Source organism: Hyperoodon ampullatus (genome assembly GCF_949752795.1).
Source record: "Hyperoodon ampullatus genome assembly, chromosome: 1".
NCBI classification, from domain to species: domain Eukaryota; kingdom Metazoa; phylum Chordata; class Mammalia; order Artiodactyla; family Ziphiidae; genus Hyperoodon; species Hyperoodon ampullatus.
This window is the reverse complement of record NC_136914.1, coordinates 103,682,977-103,703,383: the sequence shown is the minus strand read 5'-3', so window position 1 is coordinate 103,703,383 and position 20,407 is coordinate 103,682,977. Positions and strand designations below refer to the sequence as shown.

Genomic DNA, 20,407 nt, shown 5'->3' with positions numbered 1-20,407 from the left:
TGGTATCAAACATTTCCTCTAATTATATTCATTAGTGGCTTCTCCCCGACAAGTTTTAATTAAGTTGTACAATGAAGATCAATACTCATTATGTATCCATTGCAATTTACAACAAGCATACATACTGTTCAGAACAATTTAATTACTGTAATTGTGGCACAGAAGATACTTAGTGACTGTGCTGCATTACTGCCAAACCACCTTTTAATAAATTCAGTAATGAAATTAGAAAAGGAAATTCTGAAAATTCACATTTATATATACGCTATGTCTAAACCGGTTCTTATGTTAGTAGCTTAAGTAATGGGGGGAATGGAAGCATTGATAATATCAGTGGCATAAAGCTTTTTCATGCATACCATCATGAATGTTGAGAAATTATTAGAGCATAAATGCCTACACTTGTAATAATAGTTACATTGGTTACTAAAAATAATTTATGGGTGTTGGGTATTCAGAATACTCTGTTTTCTCTAAATAAGATGTCAAGTTTTGTTACTTTCATTTCCTTAAATAGGAGTAGTATTTTCATTCATAAGGAATGCTTACAAATGTGTTAACTTCTATTAATGATGATCATGCTACTGATGCATTGTGCAAGGAATTGTGAAGTAGAGATTTTCTAGAAGCATCATAGGTGCATACCAGGGTTTCTGAAATTTGGCACTGGTGAAATTTGAGCCACATAATTCTTTCCTGTAGGGTGGAAGAAGTTTTGCTGTTCACTGAAGGATGTTTAGTCAGTTGCATGCCTGGCTTCTTCCCACAAGATGCCAGTAGCAGATACTCCCCTACTTCCAGTTTTGACGATCAAAATGTCTCCAGACATTATGAAATGCCCATGTTGATAACTACTGGTGTGTGTTGATTCAGCCACACCCTCCTGATCCATCTACTGGCCAAATGATTCATTCATAAGACAAACAGCTATTCAGCTGTTCTGAATGCAGGCTAGGTTCATAGGCATGAGTCAAACATAGTGTTCTTTTAGGGGAACAATACAATTCTATGTATTCCGTGTTTTGGATATAAGAATTGGGTGTTAATAAAATATTCAGTAATACTACCTTACCCACATTTAGGAAGAGGAGAATCAGAGATGGTTTCCTGGGGAAGACAGTTTCTGAAATATGTTTTGAAGTACACATGAAGAGTTAGCAGTTCACAAAGGGAGAAGGGTATTTGAGATAGCTAAAGCAGCATGTGCAAGACTTGGAGGTATAAGAAAGCTCTCTTACTCTTTTCTGTACCTATCTGTATATCTTATTTTATGTAGATATAATTTTAGATAGTTATTTTTCCTGAGGCATCAAATCCCAATTTACTCTGCATTACATGAACAAAATTATAAAGTAGAAATCTGAAGGTAATTACCTAAAACACCTAATTTTTCTATTTTTTCCCCTCAATTTCCAATTCAGTAATGGTATATGTAAATATCTGCTTTGCACTGTGAATGTTATGAAATCGTCTTCTAGGAGGAAAGCAATTTTAGGCAGTATGGAAAAGTGACATTCATGTATTTCCTATAAAACTCCTAATCTGTTTACCTGAAGAAAATCTTTTGAGAAGATCATCAAAAGAAAGATGATATACATTCCTATTGTAGTTATTTCCATGTGTTCAGTAATGTATTCCAATATGGAAAACTCCCCATAAATTGTAAAAATAGTGAAGCAAGTATTTTCATTTACTTTCACACTTACACATTTTCTAAGCCAAGAAGAGTAAAAATAGTAATTTTAATTAAAGTTAATTCAAATGATGGCAATTAAATTTTAGAAAGACATCTGGAATTCTGTTGATAATAATGAATATTTCAAGATGCACATATTATTAAGAAGTCTACAAGGAATGCTGTGTTTCTCATGGCAGGCTAGTTATGAATTCCTAGAATTCCTATGTACATCACTTTGCCACCACAGGATTAAGTTCAATTTGACTGTCATCGTAGCAGAAGGCCTTTAGTTTGCTCATTTGCTCTACTTTACTAGACCACACAGATATGCCGCTGCTCAATATCAAAGGTGAGTAAAATGAATCATAAAGATGAATAAACAGAAGGATTTAGGTTCTGCACTCCCCTGATATTTAGTCATGTCTAGACACAGACCTAGTGCCCCAGAAAAACTAAAATGAAGACAAGGACATTTAAGTTTAATGTAGCCTTATTCCCATAGAAAACAGAAGAGCCAACAGTAGCGTAAAAAGAAAAGAGTATGGATTTCCTGAAAAATTAAATTTACTGGACTGACTCGAGGATTTGCAAGGATAGTGGGTAGTGAAATAGTTTTGGTCTGTTTGTTTTTGGGTTTTGCTGTTTTAAAAAATAGTTTTTGAGTTAGGTCAACTTCCTTTAAAAAATAATAATTCCACATATCATTTATTGTTTTATTCCCTAAAGCCAACATGCTGTATGTAGGCTAAAGTTGATACAAACATTCTATAGGCATGCATTTTTATAGTTAAAGAGCTCAGAACTTAATGAGGAAAATAGACAAGTTTATGGGTAGGTTACAGTATTGACTATATATCTGTGTTTTCTAAGATTTTAAAGTTCTTGATTTATTTTCATATTAATAGTTTTAATATAGACTGTTACCTTAGTGTGTAGATATGTATGTTTGCATATATGATATGAAATAAAATGATGGATAATAAGGGTTAAATGCACATAATTTCCATAGCATGCCAAAAATTTATATTTCAGTTGTGATCCTGATTTCCTTGATCACAATAATTTCAGAGTACGTTCTCTTGTAGAAGTTTTACACATTTCTCAGCCTATCTAATTTTAAACCTTTAGTACCCTAGGCTTACACTTGCAGATCCAACCATCTTTTTAGAATCGCGGGCATTTCAAGAGACTGACTCTTGAATGTAGTTTGAGAAAGCTTCAGTACCTCTGATGAGGGTTAACCCAGTCATTTCCCTTTTGGGTCCAAATACCATGCTCATTCAAAGTGGTTCAGCTGCACAGCACGCCAGGTAGATCCATTTGGTTTAGGCATAATATATTTGAAAGATAATGGTCTATGGTCTAGGTCTAAAGCATTTTGACTACATAGCACCTTTTTTTTTTTTATAACATCTTTATTGGAGTATAACTGCTTTACAATGGTGTGTTAGTTTCTGCTTTATAACAGAGTGAATCAGCTCTACGTATACATATATCCCCATATTCCCTACCTCTTGCAGCTCCCTCTCACCCTCCCTATCCCACCCCGCTAGGTGAACAGAAAGCACTGAGCTGATCTCCCTGTGCTATGTGACTGCTTCCCACTAGCTATTGATTTTACATTTAGTAGTGTATATACGTCCATGTCACTCTCTCACTTTGTCCCAGCTTACCTTCACCCTCCCCGTGTCCTCAAGTCCATTATCTACACCTGCGTCTTTATTCCTGTTCTGCCCCTAGGTTCTTCATAACCTTTTTTTTTTTTTTTTTTTAGATTCCATATATATGTGTTGTAATTGAGTATTTGTTTTTCTCTTTCTGACTTATTTCACTCTGTATGACAGACTCTAGGTCCATGCACCTCACTACAAATAACTCAATTTCATTTCTTTTTATGGCTGAGTAATATTCCATTGTATATATGTGCCACATCTTCTTTATCCATTCATCTGTTGATGGACACTTAGGTTGCTTCCATGTCCTGGCTATTGTAAATAGAGCTGCAATGAACATTGTGATATATGACTCTTTTTGAGTTATGGTTTTCTCAGAGTATATGCCCAATAGTGGGATTGCTGTGTCATATAGTAGTTCTGTTTTTAGTTTTTAGGGAAACTCCATACTGTTCTCCATAGTGGCTATATCAATTTACACTCCCACCAAGAGTGCAATAGGGTTCCCTTTTCTCCACACCCTCTCCAGCATTTATAATTTGTAGATTTTTTGATGATGGCAATGTGATAGGTGTTAGCTCTTCTCTAAATGTTTGATAGAATTCGCCTGTGAATCCATCTGGTCCTGGGCTTTTTTGTTGGAAGATTTCTAATCACAGTTTCCATTTCAGTACTTGTGATTGGTCTGTTTATATTTTGTATTTCTTCCTGGTTCAGTCTCGGAAGGTGTGCTTTTCTAAGAATTTGTCCATTTCTTCCAGGTTTTCCACTTTATTGGCATATAGTTGATTATAGTAATGTCTTATGATCCTTTTTATTTCTGCAGTGTCAGTTGTTACTTCTTTTTCATTTCTAATTTTGTTGATTTGAGTCTTCTCCTTTTTTTTCTGGATGAGTCTGTCTAATGGTTTATAAATTTTGTCTATCTTCTCAAAAAACCAGCTTTTAGCTTTATTGATCTTTGCTATTGTTTCCTCCATTTCTTTTTCATTTTTTTTCTGATCTATTCTTTAAGATTTCTTTCCTTCTGCTAACTTTGTTTTTTTTTTTTTTTCTTCTTTCTCTGATTTCTTTAGGTATAAGTATAGGTTGTTTATTTGAGATTTTTCTTGTTTCTTGAGGTAGGATTGTATTGCTGTAAACTTCCCTCTTACAACTGCTTTTGCTGCATCCCATAGGTTTGGGCCATTTTGTTTTCATTGTCATTTGTTTCTAGGTATGTTTTGAGTTCCTCTTTGATTCCTTGAGTGATCTCTTGGTTACTTAGTAGCATATTGTTTAGCCTCCATGTGTTTGTATTTTTACACATTTTTTCCTGTAATTCATATTAGTCTCATAGCATTGTGGTCAGAAAAGATACTTGATATGATTTTAATTTTCTTAAATTTACCAAGGTTTGATTTGTGACCCAAGATATGATCTATCCTGGAGAATGTTCCATGAGCACTTGAGAAGAAAGTGTATTCTTTTGTTTTTGAATGGAATGTCCTATAAATATCAATTAAGTCCATCTTGTTTAATGTATCATTTAAAGCTTGTGTTTCCTTATTTATTTTCATTTTGGTTGATCTGTCCATTGGTGAAATTGCAGTGTTAAAGACCCCTACTATGATTGTGTTACTGTCGATTTCCCATTTTATGGCTGTTAGCATTTGCCTTATGTATTGGGGTGCTCTTATGTTGGGTGCATAAATATTTACAATTGTTATATTTTCTTCTTGTATTGATCCCTTGATCATTATATAGTGCCCTTCTTTGTCTCTTGTAATTGTGTTTATTTTAAAGTCTATTTTGCCTGTTATGAGAATTGCTACTTCAGCTTTCTTTTGATTTACATTTGCCTAGAATATCTTTTTTTATCCCCCCAATTTCAGTCTGTTTGTGTCCCTAGGTCTGAAGTGGGTCTCATGTAGACAGCATATATACAGGTCATGTTTTTGTATCCATTCAGCCAGTCTGTGTATTTTGGTTGGAGCATTTAATCCATTTACATTTAAGGTAATTATCGATATGTATGTTCCTATTACCATTTTCTTAATTGTTTTGGTTTTGTTATTGTAGGTCTTTTCCTTGTCTTGTGTTTCCTGCATAGAGAAGTTCCTTTAGTATTTTCTGTAAAGCTGGTTTGGTGGTGCTGAATTCTCTTAACTTTTGCTGTCTGTAAAGATTTTAATTTCTCCGTGAATTCTGAATGAGATCCTTGCTGGATAGAATAATCTTGGTTGCAGGTTTTTCCCTTTCATCACTTTAAACATGTCCTGCCACTCCCTTCTGGCTTGCAGAATTTCTTCTGAAAGATCAGCTGTTAACCTTATGGGGATTCCCTTATATGTTATTTCTTGCTTTTCCCTTGCTGCTTTTAATATTTCTTCTTTGTATTTTATTTTTGATAGTTTGATTAATATGTGTCTTGGTATGTTTCTCCTTGGATTTCTCCTGTATGGGACTCTCTGTGCTTCCTGGACTTGACTATTTTGTTTCCCCTATCAGGGACATTATCTCTTCAAATATTTCTCTAATATAATCTCTTCAAATATTTATCAGTTCCTTTATCTTTCTCTTCTTCTGCGACCCCTTTAGTTCAAATGTTGGTGCATTTAATATTGTCGCTGAGGTCTCTGAGACTGTCTTCAATTATTTTCATTATTTTTTCTTTATTCTACCCTCTGGTAGTTATTTCCACTATTTTATCTTCTGTGTCACTTATCTGTTCTTCTGGTTCAGTTATTCTGCCATTGATTCTTTCTAGAGAATTTTTAATTTCATTTATTGTGTTGTTTATCATTATTTGTTTGCTCTTTATTTCTTCTAGGTCCTTGTTAAATGTTTCTTATATTTTCTCCATTCTATTTCCAAGATTTTGTATCATCTTTACTATCATTTTTCTGAATTCTTTTTCAGGTAGAGTGCCTATTTCCTCTTAATTTGGTCTGGTGGGTTTTTACCTTGCTCCTTCATCTGCTGCATATTTCTCTGTATTATTTTGCTTAACTTACTGTGTTTGGGGTCTCTCTTTTGCAGGCTGCAGGTTCTTGTCACAGGCTGTTGTTTTTGTTGTCTGCCCCAAGTGGGTAAGGTTGGTTCAGTGGGTTGTTTAGGCTTCCTGGTGGAGGGGACTGGTGCCTATGTTCCGTTAGATGAGGCTGGATTTTGTCTTTCTGGCAGGCAGGACCACGTCCAGTGGTGTGTTTGGGGGTGTCTGTGAACTTAGTGTGATTTTAGGCAGCCTCTCTGCCTAGCACACTTTTAAACTACTTTAATTTCAGAGGGACAGTAGGTGAACCTGTTGAAATATAAACTCCCTGAGTGTCTATGTATCTGTGTGTATGTGCAAGTTTGTGAGTGTGCGAATGTTGGTGCATGTGCATACTCTTCTATTGCTTCCTTTTGCAATGATGATGTTTGGACTTCCATCTTGGGAGTTACAAATATGTTAGGATACCCAGCCCTAATTGAGTTCTGCCTTTCAAAATGTAGCTAACAGTTATGTAAAAAACACATTTTGGACTATAGCTATATATAAATAGAAAGTATCTTTGGGAATGCAGTGAGCACTTAGCTATTGCAACAGCCTTAAGATCTGCTGCGTTTCCTAGGCTTCGTTGAGTGTATAGATTTATTTCTTAATTAAATTTGCAATTTGGATTATGGATTTTGGTTAATATCACAAAAAATCTTACAAACGGGAATAGTTTATTGTTGTTTAATGTAAATTATTTGTTCATTGCCTTTGTAACAGCTTTCCAGAAGAAAATAGAGTACATTTATCCCCAACTTTACAGTTGCAGCTTAATCCCAAGAACTAGCATCTTTAAAAAATGGACATGGTCCTCATGGTTTTCTGTGGACCTTTCATTATTTTCTTTTTCTTATTCTTTTCCTTTATTCCTGTTTGACCAAAAAAAAAAAAAAAAAAAAAAAAGCACTTTGGATAATAACTTGTTTATATACTTTTGCTGTTATTTTTACCCAAATAATTATTCAAAATCACTTGTTCTCTTGCATCCTAATAATGTTTTCTTCAAATTATAACTCTTGTATTCATCATAATGAATGCTCAATTTACTTTCAGTTATGGATGTAATATGTACTTTTAATAACACTATGAAAATAGTGATATATTTTTGTATATTTGACTCAGTTTTGTTTTCCTTCTCTTTTAGTGAATTTGTTGGATTCACGGACTGTCATGGGGGACTTGGGATGGATTGCTTTTCCAAAAAATGGGGTAAGCCTTTATGAAATTCTCCTTACAACTTAAAATACTTGAATAGACATCATCTTAAATATCATATAGTTGTAAATTCTCTGGACAAATTTGATGTTAAGAAAAGAGGGGTGTGTGTGAAGGGGAGTGATGAGACTTCAAATTAGCTTTGACTGGGAAAAGCAAGCAAATTGGGAAGAGATTTTTATGACTGAACAACAAATATATTATTTTCCTCTCTGAATGTTTATCCGTAAAGAAATATGAAGTTTCTTCAGCATTCAGGAGAGCTTCAGATTGAAGCAACCAACACATTTTTAGAATTGGTTTATCTTTAAAAAAAAAAAAAAAGAAGAAGAAGAGCTAAGAAAAAAACAAAGATTTGCTGCTAATTTGCCCTTATCTTGTTTATATTGAATAGGAAATAAAAGTTCATGTGTCAATGACAGTGTTGAATCAAACACTGGAACCAATTTATTATGTGTTTAATTTACATTAGGGAATTAAAATATTATAAGAAATTCCTTTAAATTCCATTGAAATTAAAAATGTCTCAGATTATCAGATTATTCATCATTCAAAGGTTTTCTTTTAATTCTTGAATTTTTCTCTATTGAGAACTTTCAGAAAAGATGCTCCATTGGAAGATTTTTATAATCAACCATTGTTTTTTTGTTAGTTTTTTATGGTTTACATTGAAAGTAACTTCTTTGGGATGAAAATTAGGTAAGCCATTTTTTTTAACAATATGCCTATTAATATATTTATAGTATTAACAATCTTAATACATAGATTATATAAAAAGTATTCCATTATCTCATGCTTAATTAAAAACACATCCATATTATCAGATGGAAAATGAAAATATAAGTAAAATATTGTGACATAAAATCATTGTATTACATAGAAAACATTAACTGTATTGCATGACTATTATATTGAAAACAATCTAGACTTTGATAGAACATTTTTATTATATAAAGACTTTAATATTTAAATATATTTTTTTAATTTTCAAGCTAAAACTACCCAACATCATTATTGAACCAACTCTGCTCAATAGTCTATAATAAACTAAATGGGAAAAGAATTTTAAAAAGAATAGTTACATGTATATGTATAACTGAATCACTTTACTGTACACCTGAAACTAACACAACATTGTTAATCAACTATACTCCAATATAAAATAAAACTAAAAAATAAAATAAAACACACATGGATTTTTATAATAAAAAATAAAATATATAAAAAAGAAAAGTAAAAAAAATTATCGAATCTCCTTGTGACAAAAAGAAATAATATTTTAAATCCTCCATTTAAAGAAAAAGTATTTTTAAACAATTTAAATGCTTAAAACTTTATTATACAGTGTATATATGCAATTACTTAGAAGATTATGTACACTAGTAATATTTCATAAGACTTGGAAGGTTAATTTCAATTTAATTAAGTAATTTAATATTATACTAAATCTGGTTATAACAAACCAAATAACCAAAACTTAAAATTTTTTCTAATTGATGAGTATACCAGATGTTTTAATTGGTCCTTTTCTTAGAACATTCTTTCTGTAGTATTCTGTAGTAGACAAGTAGTATTAATTGTTCTAAAGCATAATAATTTATATGTTAACATCCTCATCTCAATGTGCTTTCTCTATTTTCATTAAGTTGGTATTTCTTTTTGGTTGTAAATATTATGGTTACATTTAGAGCTATAAAATAAATAAAGTAATACAAGTAAATTGTTAAGATATTAAAACATGAAGATAAGCCAAATGAAAAACAAATTGTCTTACTCAGATATAGCCAGTGCCAACATAAAGATATATATATTCTCTTAATCTGTCTCTTATCTTTCTTATGCTCTTCCTTTCTCCATTCTTTCTTTATCCTTCCCCTCACTCACCACCTCTGAGTTACTGTCTTTCTTTCATCTTTCACCACCCCTATATAGGAAGATGGCTGGCTAACATCCATCTATGAGAACCTGTAAATATATTTTGTACTCTGCATTTTTTCACATATCAAAAATGATTTATTTCATAAATAACTTAAATTGCCCTTCCTGAGAAGATGGCTGACATATTGGATTGAAATTAATTTTTTTAAAGTGAGAAAATATATCATATTCTCTTTGAATCTCTTGAGTTTAGTTTTGTGTTCCTCCTCTTTCCATTCAGAAGTTATTCAGACAAGGTTTGACAGAGTGTAACTTTGAGGGTAAATCTGATGTTGTAGTTGTTCTTGTAACTAAACATTTTTAGGGAAATTACTCAATTTTGTATGTGATTTCTGCGTAAAGCACAATTGATTCCTTTATAAAAACCTAATCTTTTTATCAGGAATGGGCTATTTCCAGTCATTCTAATAACTTCATCCTTTCTTTTTCTTTCTATATAATTGTTAGTATAGTGTTAATTTTGTTCAGATTTTTAAATGAGTATTTCTTCAAAACTCTTGTAATTTTTTGAGTGATCTTCCTTTTGACATAGCTAATGCCTGATGTTAATACTGAAGAAAAAGAAGTTAAACTAGAGAAACTTAGTGAATGTGCACTTATCCGAGTATGAGGAATGCATGTGGAATTCAGTTGTTATATTGATGTTATGTCACCCAAATGCAAAATGAAGAAACTTTAAAAATTATATTTTAAAGAAAATAAGCATACAGAGTACAAGTAGTTCCAATAAAGTGTGTGTGTATATATATATATATATATATATATATATATATATATATACTTTTTATATATTGCTATTAAGCTGAGTCATTTAGGATTAGATAAGAAATCTAACTCTAAGTGAAATATAGATCATTGGTGTGATATCAACAAAAATTTTGGAATAAGAGCATTTGAAAATTTTCTCTTCCATGAAAGCCATGAGAAAAGTGGAAAATATTATAAGAATCAATTTTTCAGAACTCTGGAAATTAACCAAAATCTTGGAGCAATCCAGGGAACATCTAGTCAAGAAAAAGGACTAAATCTTGTCAGAAAACAAGTTTGTGGCATTTCAAGGTATCCTGTGTCCTTTTCTGCCACTCCAGCTCTTTAAAGTAGCCTTGGACAATTTCAAAAATCTGTTGTCAGGGTGAAAAACAGCAGTCTGACAGGCACTAGGGTGGGCAGAGTCAGGTAGGAGACTCTTCAAAGACTTGATCTCAGAGGATTGTCATTATATATAACCTGATAACTCCATGAAAGAATGTTCTTGTAAGTCTATCTTGAATTGTCTGACTTAAGAGCTCCCCCAGTCTGAAAGCCTTTACTGTATTAAGTAAAGAAGAATATTCTTTTTTTCAGAACATTTCCTGAACCTCAGGCCTTAAGAATGAATGTTTTATTATTTTATTTCTTAGACCGATAAAAATAGTACCCTAAATCTAGGCCTGAGAATTGGGCAAGTAAGTTAGGAGAAACCCTATTCATCCCTTGTAGTCAGGCACACATTCCATACACCTTTTAGAAACAATCATTGCACCTGTCATACTTTTTCTTTGCTTTTAAGCTTTTAAATTTCTTATGGCAATCTCATATTTACCACTGTACAGTGTTTCTAAAACTAGGCTCAGTTCCTGGCATATAATTGGACTTCAATAAATATTTATTAGAAGGATAACTGTTTGTTTGTTAATTTATGAAATGGGTCATACATTACTGAGATGTAGTTTTGTTTTTGTTTTTGTTTTTGCGGTACGCGGGCCTCTCACCGTTGCGGCCTCTCCCGTTGCGGAGCACACGCTCTGAACGTGCAGGCCCAGTGGCCATGGCTCATGGGCCCAGCTGCTCCATGGCATGTGGGATCTTCCCAGACCCGGGGCACGAACCCGTGTCCCCTGCATCGGCAGGCGGACTCTCAACCACTGCGCCACCAGGGAAACCCTGAGATGTGGTTTTGCATGAAGATTGAATAAGTGGGACTGAGAGTAGAACTGGGCACAGTGTTGGCACCCAGTAAACATCCTTTCTTTGATCTTCTACTGCATTTCTGTTTTCCTCATATTAAAAGATCCATCAGTCAATCAGTTTTTGTGTTTCTTTGTTAGTTTTCTTACTATATCTGTATGAATTCATTGTCAGCATTTAAAGATTGGGAGATTTCATATAAAGTCTGAACTCCCAGTTTCTCTGTTTAGTTGGAAGTTTCAGAAAGCCAGAGCTAGCAGATTTCTATTACCTCAACAGCCCAAAGCCGAGTAAAGGCTGCAACTGGAAGAGAGTAAGCAAATTCTCCTATTTGACTAAATTTCTACCTGCTGCTCTTCAGTCATTTAAGTTGCTGGTCTGCAATGTTGGCATTATCATGGGGTCATTTTTTAATACTGCACAAGCATCGTTTTTTTCTTCTGTTTTAGGAGAGACTTTAAAAAACTTCTCTCGTGTTACATGCTGAGACTGTTTCTTCCTAGTTTCTGTTTGAGTACTTCACCTCAGTTATGGCTCATCATTTGAATTTGGGCTTCAGCATGTGCTTTGTAGCTACAATGTATGAGGTAGACAGTGGGTGTATATGTGAGTGTCTTCTGCCTCATGGTAATAACTTGAAGCCTCCTTCCTTTTTTTTTTTTTTTCTGTACATATCTAGGAGTACTATGTTACAGCAAAGTTTGCTTTCATGCAAATTTGCTGCATTCATTCATTCAACAGATATATATTGGACACTTAATTTGTGGCTTGAACTCTTCTCAGAGTGTGCCTTACTTAGTTTGTGCCTAGTTTTGGTAGTTATAGTAGTGAAGAAGAGTCAGTGCCTACTATAACCAGGGTTACGGTAGTGAAGGTTGTAAGTGAAGAAAACAAGCAAAAGTCCCTGATGCCCTGGAGCTTGGGGCAGTGTTGTTATTTTGAGAATGAGTTATCAGAGTGTTATAGCAATGTGATAACTGAAATGCATTCTATTATTTTCTTTCTATACTTGTATGAAAGTGGCAGAGATGTGACAGTATTCTCTCAAGGTCATTAAAGTAGTTTGTGACATAACTGGGCGCAACACGTGTATTGCATTTGGCACATGTGCTGTCATATCATTGTTTCTCATTGTCTTGCCATAAAAAAATACTCTTTCATTTAGTACATAAATTCATTTAGTACTGACAATGACAATGTAAAAAGATATTTAGTATTTTTTTGTAGATGAAGAAAATGAGGCTCACTAAGGGTAAGTGATTTTCCCAAGGTTATGCAGTTGGTAAGAGACTGAGGCCATTTTAAACCCAGGTCTTCCAGGATACTGATTATTTTAAACCAGAGGTGAACTCCTACAAAGAGTTAGGTCTCCAGAGACATAAGTTCTGGATGGTTCTCAGACTTCTAGTTCATGGAAGAGAGGAATTCATGCTGAAGAGAAAATTCACCTCAAAGAAAGTTTTAAATGAGGTGGAGTGGGTCACATGCTATTAATTGCTAGATCATAATACATTTTTGGAAAAATGTATAGCACATATGTGCTCAAATATATAAGTTGCATTGTTATATTGTGTATATAACAAATATATATATATATATATATATATATATATAATTAAATAATTATATGAAAGGTAGATAGATAATGAAAAGGATGAATTAACTTGACTCCTAGCTATATCTGTAATTCACTCTATTATTTTTGGGACCTGTGTGAATCTCCACTTTCCTGTCTGTTAAGCAAGGATGGGTGGCTATTATATCATCTATCTTGTAGTGTTGTTTTAGGATAAAGTAAGATAATGTATTTGAATGCACCACATCATCACTCAACCACTAAAGAAGTAAAAAAGATGATGGTTGGTTAAAAAGCTACTTTTGTATTGCTGTTTTCAAACACAACCAGAAAGCAACAGTTTGGTGGTTAAAAGCAAAAACCACTCAGCTATCTCTTTGGCATTTGACTGTTCAAATGAAGTAAGTAAAAACTCTTAAGAGTTTTTATGTCTCAACTCCCAAATGTGGGACTCAGTACTCTAATTTCACTTTGAATAAAATTAAGGGGAGGGTTTGTCAATGCTTTTTTTTCTCCCAGAACTGGTCTTTAATTGTAGACAGAAATAAAAACAAATAAGCAAAACACAGACTGACTTCTGGCTTAATTGATGTAAAATGTTCATAGTTACCCTCAATTCTAAATTTCACTGCCTATTTGAGTAAATATTTTTTTCCTTCAGAGCACTTTTTGTTAGTATTTTACACTGAGGTTCTCAAACTTTTTCAGCCTCAACTCATTAGGACATAATTCTAACAGTAATAGTAATTCATGATTGTGAATAAGGAATAATAAAGAGGCGTTGAGAATTAATTTATTTCATGATTGACTCTATTGTCAACCCTCTTTTTATATTTACATAAGATTTTGTCTTAAAATACTTATTTTTTTAACCATTGCCTTATTTTTAAAAATTAATACACTTAATTTTTTTAGAGAAGTTTTGGGTTTACATAAAAGTGAGCAGAAGGTATGCAGAGTTCTTATACACAACCTCAATATTCCTCCTTACCCTTTTTTCACTATTAGCACGTTGCATTAGTGTGGTACATTTGTTACAATAGACCAGGCAACGTTGTTACATTATTATTAGGTAAATTTCAAGTTTATATTAAAGTTCACTCTTTCTCTTTTACATTCTCTGGGTTTTAACAAATACATAATAACATGTGTTTACCATTGCAGTATCATACAGAACATTTCCTGTCCTATCTGTACACACCCTGAAGATGTACTTTGCTTCCTTCTAATTACAGTAGCATTATTTCATTCACCTTCTGGAACATTTAGTGTTGATTAATTTATATAGTCTAATAATTCATGTTAATAGCATTATTTCCTGGAAATTTTGAGCAAGTGTTTTCAAAACATTCTTATAAGAATAAAATGAACGGCTATCGTGTTTATTTAGAGCAGATTATGCTCTTAACGTCTTATAAATTTCACTATTGCTCTTTTTCCATATGTTGTTGTTACAAAAGATCACAAGATAGACCTGCCTTCTTTGCTTTGGCAGAAAGCCTTTTCCCCACTGAGTCCTTTGTACTTCCTGTTCACACAGTGGGCAAGCCACCACAGTCCCCTGGCTGTCACCTCTGAATCGTATTGCAAATTCTGCTTTTATTTTTGCTCTCTTTTCCTATTCAATTCAAAGAAGATAAACATTATTTTTGCAGTCTTTTCTTATGCTGATCTTAGGGGGTATTAGGATCATTCAAAATAACTTATTCATTTGAGAGAGATTTCAGAATATTGACTTAAATCATATTTGTACTAAAATGGAGACAGAGTAAACTGCTCTCTGCCTAGGGCAGAAAGAACAAGCAATAGTCCTACATAAAGTCACTTCAAAACAGGAGTTTATGGCTGTTCTTGTTTTAGTGTCAGTTTGTTCTATTTTCTGATTTCTTCAAGACAGAGAACCTATGTTTACATTTTTTTTTTTTTTTTTTTTTTTGCTGTACGCGGGCCTCTCACTGTTGTGGCCTCTCCCGTTGCAGAGCACAGGCTCTAGATGCACAGGCTCAGTGGCCATGGCTCACGGGCCTAGCTGCTCCATGGCATGTGGGATCTTCCCGGACCGGGGCACAAACCCGTGTTCCCTGCATCGGCAGGTGGACTCTCAACCACTGAGACATCAGGGAAGCCTTGTGTTTACTTTTGAAGTTGAAAATAACTCAAGTTTAGATTACTCAAAATGGACTGTGAATCCATCATTAGTGTTTTATGTGGATTCTCTTGAATCAAGAGAAACTTAAACTGGATTTTCTATTCTGATACTCAGATTTTGGTAAAAGTGTATGTGAGGGCTTTGTGTGTGATTCCTCCTCCCCAAACTTAAAGGCGAAGAATGAGGGGAAGTATTTGAACACTGCTAATCTCATATATTTTGGTTATGATCAAGATGTTTTGCCAGAACCTTGTTTTGGCTTTGCTTTCTACCAAAGGAGAGGAAAGATAATGACAAGCACTGAGGCCCACACTGAGCATGGAGAGGCTAATAAAGATTAAAGTTATGCTGAAGGGGAAAAAAGAGCACATTAGTGGATATAGAAAAACTCTTTATTTGGACAGTGATAGAAAAGAATTCTAAAGGGAATGGGTATTATACTATATATTGCAAATGCCAGTATAATGAAGAACAATCCTATTCCAAAGTAGCTTTGTATCCATTATTTTTTAGAAAAACAAAAAGCACACCCAACCCCTAAGGTAATTAAGATAAATAATTTAAGGAATTCAAGACAGTCATTTCGCATACACTGAAGTTTAGATGAAGCACAATTTCACATTTAGATTTCCCACATAGAAACTATCAATTATGAAGAAAGTTTTTTAAAATGTGCAGTTTGCTTTGGCATATGAGACAAACGTTGTATTTTGCCTTTGCTATATATTGAATGTATTAGCAAGAGTCACAGTGTATTCATTCAAGGTAGGATTGAGACATGCATATATTATTTGTTTGCTAGTTGTCACTGTTTATATATTTAAAGTCACTAGAAAACAGTGTCTATATTTTCTTCTTTACAGTCTCTCAAAACACTTCTGCATTATAGGGAAACTCACAAACATAAACAGGAAAATAGCCTCTATTCATGATATCCTCTGGTTAATCCTTCCTCTTACCCCAACTGCAATAGACTAGCTAAAGACCTCATCCTTCAAACTGCAGTTTAAGTCTTATTTCCTCTGGAAAGTATGGTTCAAAGATTAACTGTTTTTCCATTAGCAGATCATGCTGTGAAATCCTTTTTCCCTCCATCCCAACCCCTATCTATTTTTTCTCCAGATCACAATGTGTACAGCTATGTTATCCATACTCATCACCTAAACTAGCTTTCTACCCAAACACTTAATTCTCCTGATCTGCTCCTTTTGGTTGACATTCTCTATGGGTCTGTATAAGAAGCTGGGAGCATACATGTGAACAGAGTTTCAGGTTATTTCTAAAGAGTTATATGTTACTGTCACCTTACCTGTGATGTCAGACACCTGTGCACCCACTTACTTCAAACAGCCATTTCCCAATATTATTCCCACCTTTTTCATATTGGGTACTCATGTTTTCCTTTTCCCCATTACATATATGGAGATTTCTGGGTCTCTATCTAGAGGTTCTCTGTGAAATGATTTACTCCATGTAAAATCTGGACCTAAAATCCTTCTTCTTCTGAAAAAGAATTCTCTGCTCTCATTGATATTTTCTCCAGTTTCCATATGTGACTATAATGATTTTTTTATCTCATCTTCCCATTCATTAATAAAGATGTTAAATAAAACGGCTTTGCAGAGGTTCCCAGGGGCCAAACACCGGTTATTTTCCTAGTGGTTTGATTGCTGTTTATCATGATCTTTTTTAACCATTCCTCAGCTGTTTTCAATTCATGTGACAGTACTCCCATGCAAGTCAATTTGAATTAATTTTGCAAGCAAAATGCTTTATGGTTCTGAGTAGATAATCTCCCTCTCCCACAGAGAAAATATATACTGTAATCATCGAGCATTCCTGTTGATTATTTCCATTAAAGGCAGCACAGGGAGAGAGAATGCTCAAGACTCCCCTCACGTTTGAAGTTTTTTGAGGCTTTTGCTGTTCATTGCCTTATTCTCTCTCCCTCTCTCTCTCTCTCTCTCTTTTATTTTTCTTTTATGCCACTCACTGTTTGCATTAATGCAGAAAATGATGGTCCATACTGCTCAGCCTGGAATCTCTGTCCTCTGGAGCCTGGGACTGATATCTTTGTGATCTTATATCCCAACACACTTCCCCCCAAATGAACTGACTTCTCTCTTCTTAACTCCCCAAAAGATTCATATAAATTTCTACCTCTAGTGTTTTGCACGGATTGCTTGAAATACTCCACCTTCCACCCTCCATATAACCCATCTTAATACTAATCATGTTTTCCAAAGCCCAGTTTAAGTTATACAATGGAAATGAAACTTTCCATTACCACCAGGAAGGGTGACCACTTCCTAGGCTGAATCAAAATCCAGCACTTCCTGTGTATTGAACACACTAAAAATTAGATATTTATAGTGTTACCAGTGTTTGTGTATGACTACTGTAAGCTTCTCTAGTGTGAAGACCTTTATGTTGTTATCTCTAGCACGTTGCTCTATGCCTCAAATATAAATTCACATTAATCGCATCTGCCACTGATTGATACATAACTAGGCATATGAATCTGTAGGAAGTGGTGGTTGTTTAGACGCAAAAGGCTATACATTTTTGGCTAAAATAGAATAGTAAAAAGATACAACGAAGTTTGGATTTAAGGTTTCTTATTTATTTGGTGTCATGTAAGCTTGAACCAAGAATAGTTTATTTTTATTATACAATTAAGTTTACCAAAAGACTGTTATGTGCCAAATAGTGACATTACATTGATATATAGAACTCACTTCCTCTCCTCAGGTAATCAGATAAGTTTGAATGATGTCTCCTAGAGTTGTGAAATATACAGTCTTCACAAACATATACACAACTCTGGGCCCCCCTCTCTATTGAGTTCAATCCAAATTACTAATTTGTATACATATTTGCCTCCATAAAGTCATTATGGTTAACATGGAGACTTTGAAACCAGCTAATCTAGGTTCAGAATCTAACTCCACACCTTACTACCTAATGTGTAGCAAGTTATCACTCTGTGTCTCCATTTCCTCATTTATAAATTGTGTATAATACTACCTACTGTACAATGTTCTTATGCCTATTAGAATGAGATAATGATGCAATGTTTAACACGATGCCTCTTTAACTCACAGAACCGAATATCAATTGAGTTCTTGAAAAAAATGAAACCAAGGGATTGGGCAACGTTTCATGATCTGGTTCCTACCTTTGACTACTCATTTCTTTGTTATTCTCTCAGCAAACCAGATTTCTTTGCTTCAGTTTCACATGGCTTTCACCCAATTCCAAATTTGATTGCCTGTATTTAAAAGACCAGCTCAGGCTGACTGGGGATGTTCCAAATTCCACATAGAAATTTCCACTTGGCTCTGCTGACCATCACTTATTCAAATATACCCAGCTGGATTGAGGAAGAAGGGTAAAATCATACAGTATAAGTGTAGCTGTAGCCGTTGGTGACCATCTTCCTATGAGAGCAGCTTAAAAAAAAAAAGTTGGTGTCATCTCAATTAGTCTCTTGGGAATTCTGATAAGGAAGCATTTCCCTAAGTATAAAGTTGTTTTCTCATATAAAATTTATTTTGTTATAAAATAATTACTAATGTGAAACATTTATTCCAAAAATTTTCAGTGAAATTAGTTGTTTCAGTGCATAATTTCCATCAGGTTTCTAAAGCCTGATTTCTACAATGCATATGAATTTTACCCAGCATTCAATAATTTTATTTGAGTGGTCTCTTTGATTTATTTAAATTCTATTTGATAATCATATTTAATTGGTCTATTTGACTTATTTAAAATCTTACTATTATATGTCCCACTATTCTTATATTTTAGACTTCATTGTAATCAGTGATTCTACATCTTTTGATTATCATCATTCTGTTCTGTAAGACAAATATGTATGCGCCTCCATGCTTCTTTGCATATTTTGATATACATCTAGTTATTATGAGTAAGAAGACTAACAGTATCCTATAAACTCATTGTTTCCTTAGAGGCCAAGAAAATCACCCTTGTGTTTGCTGACCTGGTCCTGAAAGTCACTATGTTGCATCATAAGCCAAGTCTCTTGTTTAGAAGCAAGCTATAGATACAAAAACATAGAAACAAAAGAGTAAGGCAGTCTTTACTGTTGAGTAATAGTTTTTACAATCTTTAAGATAAATTAATGCTTTTCTTATGTGGGATTTCCTTACGTGATTTCAACACTTCCAAAATGTTACTGTGAATATTTAATGCCATAGGTTATGATTCTGAACTTATTCAGAATATACCTTCCAATTCAGCTTTATTTCTTAACATTTGATCTAGGACATATATAATAGAAATGGTGTGCATATGCTTCATGAATCCTTCATGTATTCCACCCCACGTTATATACATCCAGACAGGACAGCTGCCAAAGCTGTTGGAGAAGTTTCATTTTAAACAGAGTTTTGTATATTTGGGCATGCATGAAATTTTAGTTGATTATAACATGCAAATAAGTAATAAGCCGAAGAATCACGGACTGTGCTGTGATTACAAATTATTTAAATAATGGAGGATTATTCACTTTGTGTCACAAATAGTTCCAATCTTCACAGTTAAAGTCATAACGATGAGTATAATCCTGAGAGATAAAGTCACTTCATTAAACAAGCTTCTCTGATTTACTGTTTGTTTTATTTTGATGCCAGATTGAATAATGGGATTTTTAAAGGTAATTTAACAGTGAAAGTATATTGCATTTATATCATCTTATAATTTTGCAATACTTCTACATATGTAAAATATATAGATTGATGTTATTATGATAAAAGTAGCATATAATTTCAATGCTAATGTCAGGCAAATTAAAATGGTTCTGAAAAGTAATATTAGCATGTCATTAATCTGGAAGGTGAAACGTAACTATAATGTCATCAGATGTTGATAATGTTTTCCAGCTAGCCAATTTTCATGGTAGCTTTATTCATTAGTGCACTGAAATTTATTCCTGACATGTACATATAGTATATGTTGTGTTGTTCTTTGAAAGTAGAAATGAGCATGAAGTTACAATATCATATACACAGTCAGTAAAAGATTGAAATAAAGATTGACTTATGTACCATCTTTGCAATGTTTGTGCCTTCCTCAAATTCATATGTTGAAATCATGGTGCAATGGTATTAGGAGGTAGGACCTTCAGGAGGTAAAATCAAGAGAGTATAACCCTTAAGATGGGTTGAGTACCCTTTACAGGAGGCAGGGG

At 33.7% G+C, this 20,407-nt stretch overlaps 1 protein-coding gene across 10 annotated transcripts in view; it reads left to right on the top strand.

The window, feature by feature from the left end:
• Positions 1-20,407, top strand: part of EPHA5 (EPH receptor A5) — a gene marked incomplete at both ends in the record, with an annotated part of 319,089 nt that overhangs the window by 22,090 nt on the left and 276,592 nt on the right. For 9 of the 10 annotated variants that reach the window (XM_079712446.1, XM_079712444.1, XM_079712445.1 and 6 more), the window contains one exon: positions 7,515-7,579. In XM_079712446.1, coding sequence (XP_079568572.1) covers positions 7,515-7,579 — 65 coding nt within the window. Of the gene's footprint in view, positions 1-7,492; positions 7,580-20,407 lie in introns of all 10 variants that reach the window. The other variant, XM_079712447.1, reaches the window with a different exon arrangement.